Source organism: Pan paniscus, chromosome 2 (assembly GCF_029289425.2).
Source record: "Pan paniscus chromosome 2, NHGRI_mPanPan1-v2.0_pri, whole genome shotgun sequence".
In the NCBI taxonomy this organism is placed as follows: Eukaryota; Metazoa; Chordata; class Mammalia; order Primates; family Hominidae; genus Pan; species Pan paniscus.
In genome coordinates, this window is record NC_085926.1 from 69,120,312 (window position 1) to 69,137,957 (window position 17,646).

Consider the following 17,646-nt stretch of genomic DNA (forward strand, 5'->3'; position numbering starts at 1 on the left):
CTCCCACTTCAGCCTCCCAAATAGCTGAAACTACAGGTGTGCACCACCATACCTGGCTCATTTTTAATTTTTTTGTATAGACGGGGTCTCACTATGTTGCCCAGGCTGGGCTCAAACTTCTGGGATCAAGCAATTTTCCTACCTTGGCCTCCCCAAGTGCTGGAATTACAGGCATGAGCCACTGCACCTAGTGAGCAATTGCATTTTTATAATGTTATGGTTAATAAAGAACATGATGGCCAGGTGTGGTGGCTCGTGCCTGTAATCCCAGCACTTTGGGAGGCTGAGGTAGGCAGGTCACGAGCTCAGGAGTTTGAGACCAGCCTGGCCAACATGGTGAAACCCCGTCTCTACTAAAAATACAAAAATTAGCTGGGCGTGGTGGCGGGTGCCTGTAATCCCAGCTACTAGGGAGGCTGAGGCAGGAGAATTGCTTGAACCCAGGAGGCAGAGGTTGCATTGAGCGGAGATCATGCCATTGTACTCCAGCCTGGGCAACAGAGCAAGACTCTGTCTCAAAAAAAAAAATAAAATAAAATAACATGAGATGTGGAGCCAAACAGACATAGATTTGAATTTTAGCTTTACCACTTACTTACTGTTTGGCCATGTAACCAAAGGAATATTAAACTTTCTGAACCTCCCTTTTTATATCCTCATCTGGGGATAAGACCATTTTTCTTGCACAGCTGAAGGGAGAATTAGATGGGTAATGCATGCCTGTAACCCACTGTTTATGGTGAGAGGTAAAAAATGGCAGCTTTCTGTCTTCTTACCTTGATAGATTTCTTTAATCCTGGCATAATCTGTCTTCACATTCTTTTAGTTTCTAAAACTGGCCAAGCTTCTCCTGGCTTTACAGCCTTGGCGAAGGTTATATGTCATTCTCTTAAACCCTAGAGAGCTTCTATTCTTTTTGCTTAATTGTATCTTCTCTTACCAATCCTCAAGTCTAAGCTTAAGCATCACCTTTCCAAAGGGGCCCATTGTGTCCCTACAATCTCATCTATAGCTCCCCACCCCTCTCACCACCCTTGGCTTTCATAGGATTGTCATGTTAACTTACTGAGAGAGGTTACTTCTTTTTCTCCCCTATTGGCCTGTAAGCTTCAGGAAAGCAGGGACCATCGTATCCCCAGTGAGTAGGACAGTGACTGACTGCCACATAGTTGGTATCCTAATGTTTGTTGGACACATGGTTTTTTTCTTTCGAGACAGAGTCTCGCTCTGTTGCCCAGGCTGGAGTGCAGTGGCATAATCTCGGCTCACCACAACCTCTGCCTCCTGGGTTCAAGTGATTCTCCTGCCTCAGCCTCCCAAGTAGCTGGGATTACAGGCGCATGCCACCGCGCCTTGCTAATTTTTGTATTTTTAGTAGAAATGGGGTTTCACCATGTTGGCCAAGCTGGTCTTGAACTCCCGAACTCAAGTGATCCACCTGCCTTGGCCTCCCAAAGTGCTGGGATTACAGGCATGAGCCACCACACCTAGGTGCAGTATATTTAATGATCCTCGTTCCCTTCAAATCATTAGGAGAAGCCAGAACATGTCTCCAGATGCCCCACAGGGTGTGGTACAGTTCCAGTTGAAAAATCACAGATCTTTTAAACCTTGGGTACTTCACATGAATGTTATAACCATTCAAGAAGAGAAAATTATATGAAACTCAGAAGTTAGGTGAACTCCCATCCCCCTCCTAGTCCCAGTACACCATTCTTGCCAAGGCATCTGATATTCAAAAGCAAAAGGAAATAGAATGTGTTTGTGTGTGTGTTTAATGTTGAGAAGAGCAATCAGGTAAGTATTGCCAAAATGGATCTTTCGCACACTTCCTATTTTCTTTTGCAGAGGTGACAGATTCTCCCAGAATCATCAAAGGCAGAAAAGGATGACAGTGGTATAAGGACACTCTGATGGTGGGCTCAGATTCCAATCTGAGATTAATCTCAGATGCACTCTTTCCAAAGAGAATCAAGGTGAAGCCCACAGGTCCATACATCTGATAGGGCTGAATTTTGAGAGGGCTTCTCAAGGGCATTGTAGAAGAGCATTTCACAATTCACATTATCACACTGCCCCTAAACAATTCAAAATGGGGAAGGATCAATAGATACTTACAGTGCCACTGATCAATATTTAGTTCATTATCGTTATCTGTGATTTTAACAAGTATATTCACTAGTGTAAGACATTTTATTGACTAGAAAACAATTTAAGAAATGTACTTGATCCACTAGAAATAAATAATGTACTTGATCCACTAGCAATCAATAATTCAGCCCAGTGGGCACCACCTGAAACTGGGTAGTTTCCTAGGTAAGGGTTATTTTGACCTGTGCTTGGATTTAGACCTAACTCAGCCCTTCTGCCACTAGTAAATGAAAGAAAATTAGGACTGTTACCTTTAAGAAGTAACAATGAGCAAGAAGAACTGGGCTTAGCATGTATACATTCAATTTTCATTAATCCGTTTAAAAAGTTATGTTTGCTACTTTCACTCTTCCTATGGAGAAGTTGTTCCTGGATAGCATTCACGGAATGAGGAATTCATAGCTTAGTATTTGGAGTATGCCAACTCAGGATTTACTTCCTGCTTTTCTCCTAATAGTGGTAAATTACATGACCTTTCTAATTCTCAGATTCTTTCTCTGTAAAATGGAGATTATCTAGCACTATACACCCCATTAGGCTGTTGTGGGGATTAAATGAGAAAATACATATAAAGCACTTTTGCACACCAGCCTGGAGCACACTGAACTAGAATTCAACAAAAGCCAACTCGTTTTTGCAGCAGGACATACTTTCTTTTTTCTACTCCAAGGTGGCACAAGGATGGGGGTGGAAGGGATACAGAGTAGTAGAAAAGACCCAGGGAAGTCCAGAGGAGGGGCATATGAAAACAGAGAAACAGGCCGGGCCTGGTGGCTCACACATGTAATCCCAGCACTCTGGGAGGCTAAGGAGGGCAGATCACTTGAGGTCAGGAGTTCGACACCAGCATGGCCAACATGGTGAAACCCATCTCTACTAAAAATACAAAAATTAGCCGTGTATGGTGGTGCACACCTGTAATCTCAGCTACTAGGGAGGCTGAGGCAGGAGAATTGCTTGAACCTGGGAGGCAGAGGTTGTAGTGAGCTGAGATCGTGCCACTGCACTCCAGCCTGGGCCACAGAGCGAGACTCCACCTAAAAAAAAAAAAAAAGAAGAAGAAAGGAGAGAAACAGGACGTAAGAGGCTCGCTAAACTTTTGAGCTGAAAAAGGAGTGAAGCTTTTCATTACCTTCTGGGCTTTGTGTACATGTCAAAAGATTTTGTCTTTGGAAATGGACTGCATCTCCATGCCCTGTGACATAACAGGAGACAACTACTGTTTGTCTTGTCTTGATAAGCATGGATGAAGTACCTCCCTTGACGTAACTCCAAGTCAGCACTTATTAAAGGGTGGTCTGTAACGTGGTGCAAGGTAAGTACAGAAATTGAGAGTTGGTGTTTAGAAACTTTGATTCCAACTTGACAGAGTAGTTTTATGTCTGCTGAATCTAATAATACATAGGGATGTGTATTTTCTTATGTTTTTTCAATAATCTAGCAATTTTTTTCTGAATTAGCTTTTCTCCTCTAGTAATTTGCTTTTATTTTACTTTATAAAACTATAGGTACACAATGGATTGGAATCTTTAAAAATTGGTCTTTCACTACTTTGAGAAGCACTACTCTAGAAAATAATCTAAACTTGCCTATTGTACCAAAGAAAGTCATTCTTCCAGTTCTGGAAGCTCTTTAAGGACTCACCTTTGTAGTAACTCTTTAGTCTGAGCCTTTGTTCCTAAGAACAGACCAAACTAATAGTTTAAAACAATTCCGGAATCTTTATTTCTTGTAATATTTAAGCTGTTGTGAGTACAAGGAAGAATTTGGAAAATTTTTGTCAAATATAGAAAAATAGATAAACATCTAGTAGGGTGAGGCAATTTTAAAAATCCACCTTGTTAAACATATATCTTTATGAGGTAGATCAGTATGTCTTGATACAGAGGCCCAAGATATATTAGGCAGAAAACAAAACAAACAAACAAAAAACTAAGTTGTAAAACTGTACTTGTAATATGCTGGACTTTTAAAAAATTACTATATGCATAGAAAAAAATCCAAACAAATATACAATAAATTAACTATTATATCTGAGAGCGTTAGGCTAATGGGCACGATTATGTTTTTGTTATGTACTATTTTGGTTTTGCATTTAACCATGGTATTTTGTAATAAAAAAGAGGAAACGTACATGTTGAATAATGTACTTTTGTCACTTTTGGCTTTTAATAAATAACGTAGTTTAATTGGTTTAATACCAATGCAGTTGAGAAATGTTTTTCAAAAGAGACGAAGAAAACCATGCAGTAGGATTGCTGAACTTCCATTTCTTTCTTCCTTTTTTTTTTTTTTTTTTCCTTGAGACAAGGTCTGTTATTGCCTAGGCTGGAATGCAGTGGCACGATCCTGGCTCACTGCAACCTCCGCCTCCTGGGCTCAAGATATCCTCCCAACTCAGCCTCCCAAGTAGCTGAGATTACAGGCACACATCACCATGACTGGCTAATTTTTGTATTTTCATAGAGACGGGGTTTCACCATGTTGTCCAGGCTGGTCTTGAACTCCTGAGCTCAAGCAATCCTCCCACTTCGGCCTGCCAAAGTGCTGGGATTACAGGTGTGAGCCGCTATGCCTGGCCCTGAGCTTCCATTTCTATACCTTCTTTTCCTCTTTGGGAGCCAAGTTATATTTGCCCTTTCAAGGCATGCTTGCAAGTGTAACCATACCATTTCGGGAACAGAAAAATGTTATTTTATGCAAGATACTTGTATGGAAATATATTTCATTTCCACTCCCTTCTCTACATTATGTAGGATTAAAGGATGTCAGAGAACTAATTTCTTGAATTTAGAAGACCTGTTTGCCAGTCTGTGAAATTAGTATAAATTACTTGCTACAAATAAACAACATTCCCAAGATTAAAAAACCTAAAAGTTCTCATCAGTCATCCTCAGTGAGACAAACTACCGTATTTCATCAATTCTAAGGCAACTTTATTGTAAGACACAGCATTATTTTTAATGTACTATTAAGAAAAAACTGCCAATTCAAGTAGAATATGCCATCAATAAAAAGATGAACCATGTTTTTAAATGTAAATATTTAAAAATGTACATCCCGGAATTAATAAAATACGGTAATACTATAAATAAAAATCCGAAGCCTTGCCCAATATGATTACTTGAAGTAGAGCACTGCGACCTGCTTCCCATGAACCCCTGACATAAATGGAAGAAAACGTAAACATTTTCAGTAGCACACCTTTTGTTTATTGACCTATGTAAAAAAATAATAGGTCTTGAAAAGTCAGAACAATAAAAGAATATGCAAAAAGGTTATTTCTGATTCTAGAAGGCTATACAAATATGCAAAAAAGGAATAAGTTATTTTTTTTTGCTTGTCTTTTTTCCAAAATTTTTTCCCAAACTTCATTTCTAATTATACAAATGACTAAGGACCAGTTTAACAAATCGTTTTTATGTATATATTACATGCTTTGGAATATAGATAGAAAATGTTCCAAAAAAGTTGTTCAGAAACTTTTCTATTCACAATATGAACAAGAAACTTGTATAAAAGAAGGGGGAAAGGAGCACCTTTTATGTAATTTTGAAGCAAAGATGACAAAAAAGATCAGTCTGGAATATGGAAATCATTTGCTTTAAAAAACAAACAAACAAAACCCTACAATAAACCATAGCTAATTAGTTCTTCCAAGGAAAGTATGAGGTAGTTTTAGCCTCATAATTAAATCCACTGCAGCTTGGAGTTTTTTGTCGTTGTTGTTGTTTTTCTTTTTTAACGTTAACCTTGTTTTTGTCACTTGGTGACTTGGAACTACTTGTGGAATCCAGACTTGTTTAATTTTCTAACGTTCACCATTTTAAGGCACGCAATTCATCTAAAATGACGTGGCTTTTTTTTTCTGTTGTTTTGGATACTTTCTGTATCATCTTAAAATGCTTTTTCAAACTCATAATTATAAAAACTTTCCATATTAAGTCTGCCACTTCAAATGACAGCCGAGTTGGAGAATTACCAGCCAGAACAATAGCTCATCACGCAATTAGTGGAGAAAGGAAAAAGGAGCTCCATGATATTGTACCTTAGAACGTTCTCCAAGCAGACTTTGTCAATTATTCAGTGGGCTGCTTCATTTTCCCCAATCTGCTACCATAAGTTATATTACAGGATGCTACGGTAATCAGTTTTTCCAGAACCCATTTTATGGTGCTTATGAAAAACATCACTCTTTATAGTATCCTAAAAAACATTTACACTCATTCAGAACTTCATGAAAATCCAGCTTCAAGTAATTTCCAATACTGTCTAAATTGTCCATGTCTGTGTAGAAAGAGCATGTTACTCTTTGTCAGCTCACGAATTCAAACTCTGAAGTGAGCAATGACTCCGGAGCTTCTGGTTCCCCTTCTCTCATCCTGCTGAATTGTGCTCTGAGATTTCCCCTGTCCTTATTGCCATGGTACATCCTGAATGCCCTTTCATGTTTTTGAGGTTTGCCTTTAACAACTTTTACTCCCTTAAAAAGTGCTTGCTATTGATGAAGGCTTCACACTGAGTCCTCTCTTGGCAATACTTCAACATGTGGGCAGACCCTACAGTTACGTTAGTGCCTAGAGTTTGAAAGGCCAAATCCTCCTTTAGGGACTTTGTGGGGCTTGGTGTGTGATTCACTGATTCACTTCCAGGGCAACTAAGTCTTCTCTTCAACCTTTGATGTCTTTAGGTTTCTAAAACGAACATCCTCTCGGAAGACGAATACAATTTGCAAGGCACACTAGTGTGAGAACGCAGTGCTTGGTCAGGAGGTCCAACTGCAGTTCAGACTAATGTTCCAGGCTTTGAATCTTCATGCCAAAAGAGTCTCTGCTCACTACTCTCCAGGTTGTCTTCCAGCCGGTTTCCATCTGTACCATCCAGTTGACTGATTTCTGTGTATTGTCTATTAAAGAAAACCAGAAAAGTTACTACTTGTGGCCATATTTTTGTCCCCACAGCACAAAGACTACTACATTTAAAGAAGTTAGTAGGAAGCACTGTTAAGAAAAATTTCCCAAAATGTAGAGATAAGGGAAAGGAGAAGGGTGACTGCATGTTCTTTCAATGTCATACTGGAGCATTGTTTAACAGGCCCATAAAAAGGATTATTTAATTCTCTGGAAAGATATACCTTTGTTTAACTTGTGTTTCATTGATCAGGACCCAGATTGTATTAAGTTACATGTTAACTTGTAGATTTTTGTCTCAAAGAAATACAAATAACTTGTCTAGTAAAAAAGATTATGGTTACAGTTTTATTGACCTACAGGACATTAACTGGTTTTGTATCTAATTGAGTAGTCTTTTCCAACATTCTCTCTTTCAGTGTCTCGGAGTCTCTTTGAACCAGCTTTACCATCCTGCTAGTTCACTTATTAATGAGTTAAACAAATCTTCGGCCCATGTCCATTTTTATTTGTGTGACAGCTATATTTTTAACTTTTTAAAAAGTATATTGTGACAATCACATTTTAAGTACTCTTCAAATTGAGGGAATATGCTAGATGCTTTCCTCAGGGACAAAATAATGTATTTAGAAGGTGGCGGGGGCACATAGGGACATATATGATATCCCTAGGGTTTATGGGTCAGGCATAAATTGGAAGTGACCCAGGACACAGCATCACATTTAAAAATCATACGCATATTTAGATGGCAATTCCAAATGAGAGCATCCTATCATACAAACCATTCCGATAAGCAAAACCCCATTATTGTAACGGTAGGTTAAGAGAGATTAGATAGTTAGTTGATTTCTTTTTTATTTTACATTCCAAAGTATTTTAGTAAAGGTGATTTTTTTTTTAAAGTCTTTGGAAGAAGAGCTTTGGAAATAAAGGTTTTTAGTGTTTTCATGTAACATAAAAAACAAAGCCAGATTTCATAATTTCACACATCAGTCAGTGCAAGCAAAACTCCTGCTATGCAAGAAGCAACACACAGATTGGAGGTACTGTACTTACTACAGCTGGCTACACTTAGCAAAAGAGAATTTACAACTGATCTCACTTCTGGAGACACAACCATTCTTGGGGATAGAAGCCCTTGGTTTTGCCTAGTAATAGAGTTAGATAGGAAAGGAGAAAGGGAATGGAAAATAGGAGGTGAAAGAAAAAAGTTATTTGAAAATACAGTTGGCAGCAGTAGAGCCAAGAATTTGACTGTATTATATACTAGGTAGCTTCAACATTTCTACTTTGGAAAGTTTATGCTAATGACAATTATGCCAATTGTACTAGAAAAAAAATTTTATTTGTAAAAATTAGTACCTTTCTATAATTTTAAGACCTGGATACTCTAGGGCAAAGGATCTTTAAATAATATACACTTTATTTAAAAAAACAACAAAACACTAATATGTTGCTATGCATTTCAAATCTTTGGCTTAACGGGAAAATCTAGTTTTTCATCTTTATCGTAAAACCTAATTTCTCTCTTATTTTAAAAATCATGATTTCATAAAAACAATTTACAGAATTTTAGAGCAAGTTTATAAAGCTTTATGAATGATTGTTATTATCCTTGCCCTGTTAATAGGTTAAATTGATCAGACTGTATCCTAAAAAGAATCCTAAATAAACTAATGGATGGAAATAAGTACTTCTGTATCTCCGTGGCTGGAAAGGCAAAGTGGCAAATCTTTCTGGAAGGCAAGAGCTTAAAAAAATACACTTTTCAATTTAATCCATTAACTCTACTTATTGGAATGTATCCTAGGAAAATAATCTGGGATTCAGACAAATATTTTGGACAAAGATGTTAACAGCTGCAATACTGGGCTGGGCGCCGTGGCTCACACCTGTAATCCCAGCACTTTGGGAGGCTGAGGCGGGTGGATCATGAGGTCAGGAGTTCAAGACCAGCCTGGCCAACGTGGCAAAACCCTGTCTCTATTAAAAATACAAAAATTAGCCAGACGTGGTGGTATGCGCCTGTAATCTCAGCTACTTGGGAGACTGAGGCAGGAGAATCACTTGAACCTGGGTGGCAGAGGTTGCAGTGAGCCGAGATCGTGTCACTGCACTCCAACCTGGGCAACAGAACAAGGCTCCGTCTTGGGAAGAAAAAAAAAATAGCTGCAGTACTTTTATAAAAAAAAGAAGGAAAAATCTAAAAGCCTCTCAAAAAAACCTTCAAAAAATGAGGAGCTGCTAAGTAAAGTAGGGTATATTTGAGTGGAATATCATATTGGTCATATAAAATAAGGTTTAAAGAGTTTTAAAACACATGGGAACATGGTTATGTTATGATGTTAAGTTTTTTAAAAAACGGAGATGTAGAATTTCATGTACAACATAAGACGCAAAACTGTATGTACAATATCATTATAACCATGTTAAATGGACAGAGAAAAACGTGGAAAATATGCCAAAATGTTAACAGCTGCTATCTCTGGATGGTGGAATTATGGCTAATTTATTTCCTACTTATTTATCTCTTTATTATAAATTTTCCACCATGAGCTCATATATGCACACGCATACACAAACACACAATAGGGATCTTTAAATAGCTTCTAATTTCCTGTGTGTTATGACCCCTCTGATCCCCTATCAAGCCATCATGGGCTGTCTGATATATATGAGCAGACTTGGTAAAAACAGATTTTCTCTAAAAATGCTTAACACTTCCTGAGTCCAATGACAGTAGTGTTAAGGATATTAGAACTGAGTAATGCACCAAAAACTGTATAATCATTTCTGAGTCAACAAAAAGGCAAGTAAAATTACACAAACACAAAAATAATTTGCAAATATATTATTAAAAAATGGTTAGAAGTAAACTGAAAGGGCTCGGCTCAAATTTTAGGCCAGTCATTTTGGTTCTTGCTCCTAACTCATTTTCAAACATTATTTACAGAAGTCCAAGCTATTTGACATCCTCTGAAGTATATTTTCATTAAAATTCTATTTTGAGTATAGCCTTTGTTTAGCTGAGACAATTGGCTTAATATTTCAAGCCAAGAAAAACTCCCACTGAATGTGGAGGAAAAAAAAAAAGGCATTTGGGGCTGAATATTTCCAATTTGCTTGTAACAGTGAGTGTCTTAATAAGAAACTGCTAAATTCTCAAATTTACCAGCATAGAAACCTTTATAAGTTGTAGTCTGTATAACTTAGTATGTAGTCTGTGTCTGAAGCAATATGACTTAAATCAAAACTACACATTCTAAAAACAGCAGAAAATGCTCTACTTCTTGGTACCATGGGTGTGGATTATCTTTTGTGGGAAAGTAAAAGGGAGACATGACCTCTTCAAACTTAATTCCTGTGTATAACAAGAATTTTTTTAAAAAGTAATTCAGAGTTTGCAATTTTTTAAAAAAATCAATTTTAACAAATTGCTCTTCTACATTTCCTCTAATGTTTACAAAGAACTACTTTTACAGACAAACAGGACAGCTGGCTGCGTCTGTTGCTTCATAACAAACGTAGGATCAGATAAAAAACGCAGCAAATGTTTGAAATCCAGCCTACCAACTGTCTAAGGAACCTTGGTATGAACAGCCTTTCCTGGGGTAGAGAGATTTTGCCTGCAAGGTTTCAAAAGAGACTTAAATGGACATATCACTAATAGGATTTCAAGTACCATAATTTAAAAAATAAAAGCTTCAGACTCAGAATTCAATGTACAGACTAAAGAACAGAATGCGTTAGATGAGGGGTTAGCAAACTTTTTCTTTTCTTTTTGTTTTGTTTTGTTTTGTTTTTGAGACAGAGACGGAGTCTCGCTCTGTCGCCCAGGCTGGAGTGCACTGGCGCGATCTGGGTTCATTGCAAGCTCTGTGTCCGGGGTTCACGCCATTCTCCTGCTTCAGCCTCCCGAGTAGCTGGGACTACAGGTGCCCGCCACCACGCCCAACTAATTTTTTGTATTTTTAGTAGAGATGGGGTTTCACTGTGTTAGCCAGGATGGTCTCGATCTCCTGACCTCATGATCCGCCCGCCTCGGCCTCCCAAAGTGCTGGGATTACAGGCATGAGCCACCGTGCCCGGCAGCAAACTTTTTCTTAAAGGCCAGATATTTTTGGCTTTGGTGTCTGTGCAAGTAGTTCTTTGTAAACATCAGAGGAAATATACAAGAATTCAATGTAATACTGAGGACCAGGGTCAAATTTCAATGAGTTAGATTAGGGGTTAGCAAACTTTTTCTTAAAGGCCAGATACTTTTTGGCTGATGGTGGCCAGATATTTTTGGCTTTGGTGCAACTACTGAGCTCTGCCCTCATAGTGCAAAAACAGCCATAGAGAACATGTAAGTGAATGAGGGTGGCTATTCTCCAATGAAACTTCATTTACCAAAACAGGTGGCAGCTGGAGTTGGCCCACAGGCTAGAGTTTGCCAACCCCTGAACTAGATTATCTGACGTTTGTAAATTAGGATCCCTGAATTCTTTTGAACTGGAACAGGCTCCTAGGATTTTCGAGCATTGCTTCCTCACCTGCTTGGAGAGGGTAAAGGATTATAGACATTGCCATAGCAGCTGGTGTAAGAAGAATGTGCTGGAGTCTCGTAATCCGACAGCCCTATGGTTAACTGGGTCCTCCAGTTCCCGGAAGCATTGGTAGAAGACACTGGAAATAAAAATGGAAAAAGAGATAAAATTAATGGAAATATTAAAAGCGAAAAATTGTTAAGGTCATTCAGAGTTACATTGCAATCAGCTTTGTCAGAGTAGAGATTTAAGAGGGTTTGAAATAAGAGTTCCTATTCCAATTTAGTGACTTCCTGGCTATGTGACCTTAGGCAGGTAGTTTATCCTCTTTAAGCCTCAGTTTCCTCATCTATAGAGTAGGGATAATAATATTAATATATTCTGTATAGGTATGATGCCAGGATTAAATAAGGTAATTATGAAAATCTTTAGCACTGTACTTGATACAGAGTAAGCACTCAATAAATAACTATTAATATTATTATTGAGAATAAGATTAATTGAAAGATACATTTGTCAATTCAAAAAATAATCTAGGTTGGGGCCAGGTGTGGTGGCTCATGCCTGTAATCCCAGCACTTTGGGAGGCCGAGGCGGGAGGACCACTTGAAGCTAAGAGTTCAAGACCAGCCTGGCCAACATGGTGAAACCCTGTCTCTACCAAAAAATACAAAAATTAGCTGGGCATGGTGGCGCATGCCTATAATCCCAGCCACTCAGGAGGCTGAGACAGGAGAAATACTTGAGCCCATGAAGTTTAAGTTGCAGTGAACCAAGATCACACCACTGCACTCCAGCCTTGGTGACAGAGTGAGACTCTGTCTCAAAATAAATAAATAAATAAAAATAATTTTAGGTCAGCTCAGTGGCACAAGCCTGTAATCCCAGCACTTTGGGAAGTCAAGGTGGGAGGATCGCTTGAGCCCAGGAGTTCAAGGCTAGCCTCAGCAACATGGCGAAACCCCATCTCTGCAAAAAATACAAAAATTAGCCTGGCATGGTGGTGCACACCTGTAGTCCCAGCAACTTGGGAAGCTGAGGTGGGAGGATCACTCAAGCCTGGGAAGTCAAGGCTACAATGAGCCATGTTTGCACCACTGCACTACAGCCTGGGCCACCAAGTGAGATCCTATCCCAAGAAAGAAAATAATAATAACACATAAATAATTTTTAAAATAACTGAAAAGACAAGCAAGAAAACAATTCTCATATATTGCGAGAATCTTCCCATTCACACTATGGTGTTATAAAGGTAAGGTGATGAGTCGGGGTTTGTCAGAGGCCTTGGAGGAAATGTGTTCCATAAGTTGACTTATTGAGACTTGACTATTCCTCAGCCAAAGACAACACTGGCCGCTAGCAAGATCAAGGCTATTTTTTGTCTTAAAAAAGTGTGTATGTGTTGGGGTGTGGATTGGGGGAAGAGGCGAAGTGGTAAGTAGCACAGGAAGGAATTCAGGAAGAAGGGATTTAGTTCTACAGAGGAACTGAACTGGAACAAGACAAGGACATAATTTGGGAGCGAAGCCCAACAAATGCCTCATCACTGGGCGTTTGTTGTCCTCTCTATAAAACCAGTTCTGCTCCACGCCTAGGATGGACAAGGTAACCACAACGCCAGGATGCTCGTTCAAGACTCAAAAACCAGCACTGCCCTTTTTCCATTTCCTGTTTCTGGCTTCAGACCTACTCCTCTTCTCTCTCATACACACAAAGTACCTGTGATCACTAGGGGACAAACGCATTTCAAAACTCATCTGTGGCCCTGGATGTCATGAGGTGTTGACTAATAGATGCAACACTCTGAGTTTGAGCTTCCAAGCCATTTCCAAACTGAAATCAGAGGCTCTAAGCCTTGGTGGTTAAGATGTTAGAGCTGTGGGGCTGGGTGTGATGGCTCATGGTTGTAATCCCAGCACTTTGGGAGGCTGAGGTGGGAAGATCACTTGCAGCTAGGGGTTAGAGGCCAGCCTGGGAAACAGGGCCCAGTCTCTACAAAAAAATAAAATTAGCCAGGCATGGTGGTGTGTACTTGTAGTCCTAACTACTTGGGAGGCTGAGGAGGGAGGATCGCATTGAGCCAAGGAGTTTGAGACTGAGTGAGGTATAATAATATCACTGCACTCCAATGTGGGTGACAGACTGAGACTGTCTCTTTAAAAAAGAAAAAAAAAAAAGGAGCTGAGCTAGGATAGAATCCCCAGAATCCCCATCCCACCACTTAGTAGCTTTGGAACTTGGGTTATTTAAACTCTGTAGCCAGAGTTGCCTAAGCTACAAAATTAGGATGATAACAGTAAGCATAACAATAGCAATCACTATATAGAACTGTTGCATACATTAAATAGGAGAGTGCATGTAATGTTCTGAATGTGTGTGGCATCTAGTAAGCTGCCAACAAATGGTAGTTGCCATTACTAAAACTGAGTCACCGAGAGATCCTTCAGGTGGCTGGAAGGGACTACAATGCCAGGACTAATCTGGCAAATAACCGGAAATTTATCACTCCATGAGAATGACGCCTGCCTGTTGTAATACATTTCTGCAGTTTTAAAGTGGAGACAGAAATGAGGGGAATTCCAGCAGGGAATTCTGGGAGTACTGATTCCACCCCTGCAGTTCTTTAAAGAGTGATGCCTTTTGGTCTGTGGGGCCACATCTTGCTGGTGTCAGCAAGGCTCACACCAGGTCTGAAACAGGAAGCTTTACCTCCATCTCACCTTTACTAAGCTAGCAGCCAGGAATGTTGAGTTTCCTCAGTTAACACCTGCTTCCCCCAGGCACCACCCCAGCCCTGTGCCGTAGTGACCATCCACATGCATCTCAGCCCTCCTCGTTTGGTTTTTCCCTTGTAGTACTCTGCCTGTTCTGCCCAGGTTTGACCTGTGAAAGTTTCTCACATCTTGAACTTTAAGAGGAAGAAAGGTGTTTTCTAGGTCAGAGCCATAAATAAGAAATAATTACCAAAGCCCTTTCATATGTTAGATGTGGTAATAGATAGGACAGCCCTAGTGGAAGTCCAAAGTCCTGCACAAATAGGAGAGAACTTGAACCCAAATAGAAATCTCCATGGAAACGCCTCGTCAACAAGTACATGAAACTTTTAAAGGTGTAGTTTTCACTTGACTATTATACAATGACTCAGGAATCCTTATACTATGTCTCACTAAGGTGTCATGTTAATAAGGGAGAAGGTGAGACTCATGACCTACAGGTTTTCTGGCAGTTTGAGAATTCATTCATTTCTTAGAGTTTTAAAATTGCTTAATTTTTAAACATTCCTCTGGCTGCTGACTCTGAGCTCATCGTGGCCAGGAACTAGTTCAACAATGGGTCCTCCACATCTTGAATGTGGCTGCTCATTTGCTGAATAAATAAAACCATACACAGAGCCTCCCCTATCTTCTATTTCTCTACTTAAAGTACCTAGCACAACTGGGCGTAGGCAGGAAGTCCTCCACAAATGTTAGCAGAGTTAGGGGCCAAAGTCAACATCAAGAGTATAAAGGAAACATCTCTAATCAAAATTATCTTTGAAAATCCCTTAAGTCAACCACAACATAGGTATATATGAATACTGAATTACAATATGCATGGCCAGGCACTGCGGCTCTCGCATGTAATCCCAACACTTTGGGAGGCCAAGGCAGGAGGGTTGCTTGAGGCCAGGAGTTTGAGACCAGCCTGGGCAACATAGCAAGACCCAACCTAAGCCTCCTTGTTTCTACAAAAAAAAAAAAAAAGCAAATTACTTAGAACAGTGCTTAATCAATGCCAGCTCCTATCAGGATTCTTACGAGCCTTATGCAGGCACTTGCCTAAGTACCTGCATAATCCCAGGCTTGCATTCAAAGCAGTCCTTAGATGATCAGTCTTGGTGGTGAACAAGGATGGATGTATAATTCTAATATTTTCTGCTTACCTGAGGGTTTATTCTTTTAAAATATCAAGCCTCAATGACGTGAACACATTTAAGAGATGTGCCTGTCAACGTAAATCCTAAAAAGACAAAGCAAGTGAAACCCCTAACACATTCCAGCCTAGGCGACAGAGCGAGACTCCATCTCAAAAAAAAAACAAAAAAAAAAAACAAACAAAAAAAACCCCCTAAAACAGGGCAGCACAGAGAGTACATGCTCAATCAATGTTTGCTGGATTTGAATCTACAATTTGCTTCATTAGACTCATGTGTACTGAGTTCTTTGGAGAGCTGGAAAGAACTGTTTTTAAGTTGGAAATTCTTATTGTGGGGTTCCACCGAATGGTTGCCCCACTTTTGACCTTGAGTACTGGTCTCATGATCCGTGAGGCGGTTTTAGGTGGGCAGGAAACACGATGTAAATAAAATCCAGGTGTCGCGTGTTTTTACAGTATTCTCACCTGAAGAGTACGAGGATGCACGACTGCTTGGAGAACAAGGTACTTGCAGCCCAGCAAACCCCAGGCATCTCTGTGATCCCCTGTCTGAGTCAAAGCTGGTCTGCGGGCTGTGTCCCTGATCCTTCTGCCCAGAGGCCCGCTGGTACCAGCCACGCAAGTGCTCGGCAACTAAGGCCTTGTGGATGTTTTTGGTGATGTGCTCCGATTTTGCAGCAGCCTTCCTTGGCAGCCGGAGAGTTGCATATGGGTTATGGGGTACCCGGTCGACCTCATCTTCGTGAAAGGATCTGCTGTAGTCCCTCTGGCGCTCATATCCATAGTGGGCTGAGGACCGGTAGGAAGGGTTGACACTATACTGTCCCTCGGTGTCATTCTCATAGACATAACCACCACTGTAATAAAAGTCACACTCTGCATAGGGTGTGTACCCGGCAATGTAGTAACTGGAAGACGGTGGCTCCTGACTCTTTGAGTAAACACCATTCCTCAAACTATCCTTTTGTGCTAGGTTGGGCATGCTTCCTGAATTTGAAGTAGAAACATTCTGTTTCTTTGACCTCCTCCGACCCCTGGTGCGAGTGTCCAGGGTCTGGGTGGTGTAATAGGGGCCGGTAACTGGTGTCACACAGTAATACTCTGTGCTTGATTGGCTTGTATAAGAAGACCCGTCATCGAGGATTTCTGTGCTGCTGCTTCTTTGGGATTTGGAGAGGGAGAAAAATGGCTTATCGCTGTCCATCTCGGAGAGCAGGTGGGACTGGGACTCCAGGCTTCCACTCCGCTGGCGGCAGTGCTGAGATGAAGATTGGGGTCTGAAAGAGGAGAAAGGCAAACTTCTCAACACCAAGAAGAAAAGGAGGACCCAAATAGGAAAAAAGAATAGCATGCTGAGTGACTGAATAGCTCGTGAATTACAATAGGACTTTGAGTTGCCAAAGCTGACTGCACAATAGAATCCGTTGTTCTCCAAATCTACTGGCTCACACGTAGGTTCATTTTGACCATGGTCAAAATGAGAAAAGAACCGGGTTCTGTTAGTTGCGCAAGCCAAATCCTTCCTTGAGGGTAGGGAAAGACATAGACTGAGGATGCACAGTTTGCATCAGAGCCTGGAAAAAAAAACAAAAACAAAAACAGAAACAAAAAACCCAACGTGTCTTTGGAGGGTCCTGTCTTCCTAGAGGATATGAAGATATGGTACATTCGAGTGGAGGTCAGAGGTGGCTGGGCTGAGTCATGGCACTGCTATTTCCCAGCTGTATGAGCTCAGGCCAGATATTTAACCTCTCTGAATCTTGCTTCCTCCTTTGTAAGATGAGGATGAAAACAATATATAATATCTACCTCCCAAAAGGCTTGCTGTAGGGACTAAATAATCCAGTGAATATAAAACATTTAGCACAGCATTTCAAACATTTCAAAATGTTGCTATTGTTACTAACTTCATCCTTACCATTGAATAATGAATGGTAATATGTGACTGGGGAAATTAAGGTACTAAAAATCTAATGTATATTTGAACAAATCAAATACATTTTCTTTGCCAACATATTTGAAACCATAAGTTAGCAGAAAATGTAAAACCATAAAACAAGGTCCTGCTACAGAAAGTCACTTGAAATGATTAAAAAACACAATAAAGCAAGACAGAACCTCAAAGCAAAAATCAAGACAGC

At 40.0% G+C, this 17,646-nt stretch overlaps 1 protein-coding gene across 4 annotated transcripts in view; it reads right to left on the reverse strand.

The window, feature by feature from the left end:
• Nucleotides 1–4,298: 4,298 nt before the first annotated feature.
• Nucleotides 4,299–17,646, reverse strand: part of FRMD4B (FERM domain containing 4B) — a 372,987-nt gene continuing 359,639 nt past the window's right edge. For all 4 annotated transcript variants that reach the window (XM_008963959.4, XM_034956863.3, XM_003811580.5 and 1 more), the window contains 3 exons: nt 15,971–16,782; nt 11,597–11,729; nt 4,299–7,057 (listed from right to left, as the gene is read on the reverse strand). In XM_008963959.4, coding sequence (XP_008962207.3) covers nt 6,937–7,057; nt 11,597–11,729; nt 15,971–16,782 — 1,066 coding nt within the window. In that variant the 3' untranslated portion in view covers nt 4,299–6,936. The remainder of the gene's footprint in view (nt 7,058–11,596; nt 11,730–15,970; nt 16,783–17,646) is intronic.